We start from the raw sequence: 7770 nt of genomic DNA, 5'->3' as shown, positions 1-7770 counted from the left end.
GTGAATACATTTCTTGTTTTTGCATATATTACCTACTTTAACTGCTGTCTAAGTGCAAAAGTTTGTTTCACCTCAAGTGAATACATGTGCTCAAATGATAATAAAACTACGTAATTCTTTTTTTCCCTCTATCTCTAATTGATGCAAGAAATACTGTGAAGTCGAATCTGCTGGCACAACTTGCCCTCGATCTTCATCATTCTTCAGAGTATAAATCCTCTACACTATGTCGTCCAACCAATCATTCAAAAGCCAACATGAAGAAGCCTACATGTCTCTGATGAGAGGCCTGAAGGAGCTGGACCTACAGGGACCCTGTGTTCCCAGTGACCTGGTCCTGATTGGAGACCATGCCTTTCCTTTAGCAATGAACAGCCGAGGTCAGGTCCTGATGGCTGCCTCTCTGTACGGCAGTGGAAGGATTGTGGTCCTGGGTCATGAGGGCTACTTGACAGCCTTTCCTGCTCTGGTAGAAAATGCTCTGACCTGGCTGAGAGGTGATGGCTCTGATAACCTCTCAGTAGGGGTGCACAGAAGTGTATGTGCAGTTGCTAATAACCTCCAAAAATCCAGCTTCCAAGTAGAAGTTGTGGGAGCTTTCAGTGACAAACAGGGAGTTGGTGTTTATGTGACCGATGCCTACAGCGTGGGCTCAGACCCAGTGGAGCTGGTGGCGTTTCTGAAAGCTGGAGGAGGGGTGCTGATAGCTGGGCAGGCGTGGAGTTGGGCTGCAGATCACCCCAAAGAGAACGCACTGCATCAGTTTGATGGGAATAAAGTGTCGGGAGTGGCAGGAATCTACTTCACTGAGCGTTGTGGTGAAGTGGAGAACCTGCCTGTCTACCCTCAGATCCCGTCCTCCTGGATGTCTGTGGTGTGAGTGTTTAATGTAGTTCTGTTTTGTTGTTATTGTTACTGTTAGTTTAAACCCACAAGTTAACTATAACATGAAATAAATTGCAAACTACTATAGATTGCATATAGAGTTTTAAAAAAATATTATTATTATATTTAATGTAAACTTTTACATAATTTTACATGGATTTATCAGTTTTGACATTTTCTGCCTAAGCAATAAAACAAAGTATCTATTGATGTCAAACTCAGCACCTGTGAATTTACAAAAGGACTGTATTTTTACAGGACTGTGTTTATAATAACAGTAGGAAAATCAATTTTATGTTTCATATTTATTAATTTAATATCAGAATACTTTATTGATCCCTAGGGGAAATTATTTTGGTTACAGTGCTCTGGTACAAACAGTAACAAAGACAGACAATACACTACAGTAAGAAAATAGCACAATATATACAAAATATACATATATATATATATATATATATATATATATATATATATATATATATATATATATATAGATATATTGATAAATATCTGAATAAGAAAGAAGAGCATGTGCAAAAAGGGTGTAGCTACTGCAGTATACAGTGTGTTAAGTGGATGAGTTGTACAGGGAGATGGCAACAGGCAGGAATGTATTCCTGTGTTGTTCAGTGGTGCTTTTTTACATTCTGAAAATGTAAAAATTAAACTTGCTTGTATGTTGGTTAATTGTTTTCTTAACATGCAAAAACAGCTAAAAAAAAATGCAATTTACACAATTATTCTTAAGTTTGTCTCTCATTCCTATCATGACTCTTCCACCTTTCAGCTTGGGTAAGGATTTTGAAGACGACTTGCAGTTCTTACTCCAGGGGGTTTCAGAGTTCCAGCTCCCGTCTAATTTAACTGCTTCGGAGGTTTTAGTCCATGGACCGCTAGCATTTCCCATCGCGACCACAGATGATGGACGGGCGTTCCTGGCAGGAGGCTACTATGGACAGGGACGAGTGATTGTGGCTACACATGAAGGATTTCTGGGACTTGAGGTAAATGTGAGAGTTGGTCTTCCTTTCCAAGCACTCATAGGTCAGAATCAGCACGTGATTCGGACCTATGAATGAACAGGTTTCCTTTGATTTTACAAGTTTGATTTGCATCAGAAGGTTTTTATGTGTGTCACTGTAATGAATAGTTTCTTTGTTAACTGATTGCCAAGACTTGGGTGAATAATTTAATTTAAAACAAAGCTATTCTTATTGCCTAGGATGGATAGAGGGATGGAGGTTAAAGTTTAGGTTAGGGTTGGGTTCTCCACTGATGATGACTCAGGCCTCAGAGGGTTAAAAATGTGAGTAGTAGTAGTTTGTGCAACTCGGAATGGATGTATGACTGTTTTTATTGTGTTTCTCCCTGACTTTGAGCAAACATTGCAGATAACATAAATTGTGTATTGTGATAGGGTTAGAGTTAGGAGTCAGTGGTAAGCAGACCTATAATGGTTAAAAAGGAGATGTTTCTGCTGTTTTGATGCAATTTTTATACATCTTATGTACACATGACTGCATCTGTTCCTGATTTCCTTCTATTCTTTTAGAGTATGGCTCCATTTTGGCAAAATGCCATTCACTGGTTGGATGAAGGCCGCAGAGGGGTTGTTGGTGTCATGAATATAGATGCTGCAATCAATATTCTCAGCAAGTCAGGGCTGAAGTGTGAGAAGACAAAATTCAGGAAAGACCTCAGCGTGTTTGTGTGTAAAGCGTATATCACTGAGCATTTGGAGGAAATCAAAAACTTTGTGGCAGAGGGAGGAGGCCTGCTGATTGGAGGACATGCCTGGTACTGGGCACAGACACATAGTGGGCAAAATCCACTTACAGAATTCTCAGGTATGAAAGTGCACGACCAATGCATCTGATTAGTGTGACATCTCCAACAATACACCAGAGTATTTTAAGTCAGATTTGTTTTAATGTCTTTCAGGAAACAAGATCTTAAATCAAATGGGATTGAGCCTGTTGGGCGCAACAATCGGAGGAGGAACATACAAATCTCTCGTACCCAGCCAGGCTATTAATGACAGCTACCACTTCCGCCACCTTCTATACCGCTTTGCTGCCCATGTGACTGCAGGTGAAAACCTTAGCCAGCATGAGGAGAGATATCTGAAAAGGCTGGGCAACGACTGCAATGCCTACTTGCAGATGAAAGCCCATGACTCCTCCCACTACCGACAAGTGTTGGCCACACTCACTGACTTATTAAAGAGGTCAGGCCTGCCACAGGTGAGTAGACAAAAATAATATGAACACCTTTTAAAATAACAAAATTAAACAAAGCTATGCTAGCTGATGTGGTTTGTGACCATTATGTGCGCCAAAACATTACAGTGCATGTCACAGCTATTAGTTGGTATATTACAGTTATCAACAAGTAATATGTGTCTCAAAAATGTTTTAAAAAAGAAACAACAACACCAATGTGTTTTAAATATGATTGACCACTGCTTTTTATGGATGGGGTGTGGTGGAGGTGGAGACTAGTTGCCTTTGTTTCTGCAGATAGTGTCATAATATGGGGACATATATAATGAGATTGACTATTCACTTTCAAGGTGAGTGACAGCTGCCCTGTAAAGAGTCCCAAAGACCACCTCCTCCTCGCTGTGGGTACCCAGGTATATAAGGTTTGCCCAGATCCCGATGCCCTCCTGCCCTACCTCATCAAGGACAACCCAATGATGCCTGTTGTCTATAACCACCGGATCAAGGTTGATGTTGATACAGCAGGTCAGATCTCACTGCTAAAAATGTGTTAATATATGCAGCTCATTGCAAACACTGGAAACTGTGAAATACAGTTTTTAAAATGCATATTTTATACCTGTAAACGTCCCTGATTGTGATCTTTTATAATTGTGTGTTTCAGATGGGGAAGAGTGGATCAGTACAGGTCTCTACCTCTCTCCTGGTATGAAGACCTACATCGCTATACCACCTCAGATTGTCAACAAGGATTGGAAGGTACAGCATATGAAGTCAATTGATTTTGAGTTCAACCCCATATAAGTCTCTGTCTCCAGTAGTGACAGAGACTCACCACAAGTACAGCTCATGTCCACATGGCAAGGTGCCAGAACCTGAATTTTTTTTTGCGGTGAATAGATACTGTAAGTTGTTTCAGGTCATTTAGGTGTCTAAACACAGAGGAGTCCTTGCAATTTTTAGACATTCCTTTTTACAGTGTTCAATACTTTAGCATATAGAGATTGCTTACAGTGCATTTTTCTTTTCTTCTGCAGATTCAGATAGGATGTCAAACTGATTCACTGCACCACCATGAGGAGCTGAAGAGACCACCGTCTGTCCATGAGCGATTTCCTGTCACATCAGAGATGATACAGGTTTGGAACCTGTGGGGAGGACTCATTTACCTGGTGGCCCCACCCAAAACACAAGTGAAGGTGTTGGAAGTCATAGTGCAGATGGCTGTACCTGCTCCATACTATAAGTCTGGTGAGTCTGTGGTGGATTTGACTTTGTTAACTTTTTTTGTACTGGTCTAATAGACTATTCTCAAACAGTTTATAAGGCGATTTAAGGGGCTGAGGGCAGCATCTCCCTGGTTCTAATCAAATATGAAGTGTTAGGAGTGTTAGAAATGTTCAGTAAAGTAAAGTAAATATCCAACAGTTTAACGTCTGATACAATGAATTAGGCTTCCCTAACTGTTAATATTTCAAGTTGGTGTTAGCTAGCCCTTGATTCTGTTTTTATGTGTTGGAGCCTGAAGCATTTTAATAAATTCACTCCTCTCTTTGTTCTTTTCAGATGTAACAACTGCAGCTCAGTGGTCGTTGCTGCGCACAGCTCCTTCACCCTGGGCAGAGTTGGAGTTTGAAAACATCATTCTCACCGTACCGTCAGATGCTGTTCGGGGTCTGGAGCGCCCTGACGAGCTAGCCGCTCTGTGGGATGAAATCATGAGGGCCATTGCAGATCTGGCTGCCAAACCACACAAATTTCCCCGCAAGGAGCGCTTTGTGGCAGATGTGCAGATTTCTCACGGTAAGTGCATTTTGCCTCATGTTGTATATACACCTGCCTTTAACTGGCTTGTCATATATAGAGTCTCAAGTAATGCTGGGTGACAGGCAGGGTATGCATGGTCCAGTTCTCTGAACTAGCAAACAGAAAGTATTTAGTCACCAATACAAATCATTGGGGTAAGGTGTTCCAATCACTTCCATGACACAGGTGTATAAAATCAAGCACCAAAGCATGCAGACTGCTTCTATGAACATTTGTAAAAGAATTGGTCGCTCTCAGGAGCTCAGGGAATTCCAGTGTGGTAATGTGATAGGATACCACCTCAGCATGAAGTCCAGTCATGATATTTCCTTGCTACTAAACATAGTGAGTAGTGGAAGGGACTGGGAACAACAGCAACTCAGCCACAAGGAGGCAGGCTAAGTAAAATCACAAAGCAGGGTCATCGGATTGGGAAGTATATAGCGTGCAGAGGTTGCCAACTTTCTGCAGACCTGCAAACTTCATTTGGCCTTCAGATTAGCTCAAGAACAGTGCACAGAGAGCTTCATGGAAAAGGTTTCCATGCCTGAGCACCTGATTCCAAACTTTACACCACGAGGGACAGTGCAAAGCATATAAACCTTTGCATTTAATGCTTTGAACTAGTGCAAAGCATTGTGCTTTGGTGATGTACAGAATGCTGCTACTGGACTCTTTGTATCTGACCACACAAATGTGCTTCTGGATGGTCAAAAATTCCCATAAACACACTCCTAAATGTTGTGGAAAACCTTCCCAGAAGAGCTGAAGCTGTTATATCTGCACATGGTGGGCTGACATCATATTAAACCCTATGGATTCAGAATGGGATGTCTCCCAAATTTGTGTGGGTGTGAAAGTGGACGAACAAATACTTTTGGCAAAATAGTGCATATATACAGTAACAATGCTGGCTTCAGCTGTCTAACAAGTTTCAGAAAATGAGGTGTGTGCACACTTAATCCCTATAAGCTGAAAGCTCAGGCTTTAGAGCTCTAAATGCTTATTCATCAGACAGTTTTTCCTTCTACTTTTGGCTCTGTTTGAAATCCCTGAGGGCGTGTATCCCCAGCTTAGCTTCTGAGTGCAGAAGCTCTACCCATTTGTTATTGAAGTCTTGTGTTTATAAAGAACTGCCAATCAGAGAAACTTGTTTAAACGTCTATCCATCCACTGGCGTCTATCTCAGCTGTGACAGGGCAAAAGGTTGAGCAGACCTTGGACAGGTCGCAAGACCACTGCAGGGTTACCACAGAGACAGATGAATATTTACACTTAACATGACTAACTTTTACCGAAGAACCATAATCATATCATGCTTTTGGTTGTTTGTTTGTTAATTGTTTATTTTTTTTAAATAAAAGCTATCAAATCTATCAAATCTAAAATCTATAAAAAATAAAGAATCATCACTATACCACTGTTCATTTCTCTTTTTCTGTTCAGGCTGGATGCATGCAGGTTATCCTATCATGGCACACAAAGTCTCAGCTGCTGAGCTGGTCGGTGTTAAAAAAGGTAAAGAAATGTGGGGCCCCATCCACGAGCTGGGACACAACCAACAGAGAGGCTGCTGGGAGTTCCCACCAAACACCACAGAGTGTACATGCAACCTGTGGTCAGTGTATGTGCATGAAGAGGTGCTGGGTCTCCACAGAGGACAGGTAGAGTAAATCACATGTGTCTATTTTGATATCCCATGATAACTGATGATTGAACTCAGTTTTTACTAAAAGTAAAATATTTTACAATCATCTCATTCCATGTTTTTAATGCAGGCTCATGGAGCTATGACTGCAGAAAATCGACAAAGTCGAGCCAAGGATTACGTCGCAGGAGGCAGGAAACCAGAGAGCTGGAGCATGTGGGTGGCTCTGGAAACATATATGCAGGTGAGAGAATTCTACTCTGTAGAGAAACTGTCCTTTGTCCACACACCTGCTTTCACTGGAAAAAAATGATTGCATGTAAAACTGAAAGCAGAGTGTGAAACAAGGCACGTTCCAGAAACTGTAAGATGATACCTTTTAAATCAAGTCACTATCAAGAAAGTGTGGAGACAGAATTAAAACAGTATCTTAACAAACAGAAATAAGCCTGACACAAACACTTTATTAGACATAACATGATTATCAGCATTATGATTTTTGTCTCCTCATCTGCAGCTCCAGGAAAGGTTTGGCTGGGATGCCTTTAAGAAGGTGTTTACTGCGTATCATCACATGAAAGACATCCCCAAGGACAACAAAGGAAAGATGAACCTGTATGCTGAGACTTTCTCCCAGACTGTGGGGATGGACCTGACTGGCTTCTTTAAGGCCTGGGGCTGGCCAATAGAAACAGCCACTGAAGGGAAGCTCTCCCAGCTGCCTTCCTGGAACGATCACCCCATGACCCAGTATGACTAAACCTCAAACCACTGCAGTGTGCAGAGAAATGGTTTCAACCAATATCTTAATTTGAAGTGAATGATGAGCAACACGGTGAACTGATTTGGTGTCTGGTGTTCTGTTTTAACAACATTTATTAGAGTATCTGAATAGAGAAACAGAAATGGTGGACTGAGGTTGTAGGTATCGAATCTTTCCCTTTATTTTGTACAAAGCCAAATAATTTTGTTCCCTGCAGAAAATGCAACTTGATGTTTGTGACTTGTGAAAACTGGAAGACATTACATTACTAAACAGAGATTGTTTCTGAAGATGAAAATGTTCTTGCATGTTTGCATATTTATTACTTACTTGCATTTCTTTACTTGCATCCAAAACTGCCATGGTTTTCTTCCACACATAAACACACACAGTGACATATAGGATGCTATTGCAGAGCCAGCCCTTAAAACTAGATGAATGAG

The 7770-nt window shown here is 41.1% G+C and overlaps 1 protein-coding gene across 1 annotated transcript; it reads left to right on the top strand.

The window, feature by feature from the left end:
• The first annotated feature begins 226 nt into the window (after window positions 1–226).
• Window positions 227–7535, top strand: LOC146618389 (TRPM8 channel-associated factor homolog). The gene is made up of 11 exons (XM_085370447.1): window positions 227–876; window positions 1676–1892; window positions 2441–2735; window positions 2830–3131; window positions 3461–3635; window positions 3775–3869; window positions 4148–4361; window positions 4677–4913; window positions 6363–6580; window positions 6695–6808; window positions 7082–7535. Exons 1-11 carry the CDS (start codon window positions 227–229, stop codon window positions 7322–7324), a joined length of 2760 nt encoding a protein of 919 aa, XP_085226573.1. The 3' UTR covers window positions 7325–7535.
• Window positions 7536–7770: the final 235 nt, after the last annotated feature.

Source organism: Diplotaxodon limnothrissa, linkage group LG14 (genome assembly GCF_057381915.1).
Source record: "Diplotaxodon limnothrissa isolate DT_005_m linkage group LG14, D_limnothrissa_male_GT1.1, whole genome shotgun sequence".
In the NCBI taxonomy this organism is placed as follows: domain Eukaryota; kingdom Metazoa; phylum Chordata; class Actinopteri; order Cichliformes; family Cichlidae; genus Diplotaxodon; species Diplotaxodon limnothrissa.
The sequence above is the reverse complement of the archived record's forward strand: the minus strand, read 5'-3'. Positions and strand labels throughout refer to the sequence as shown.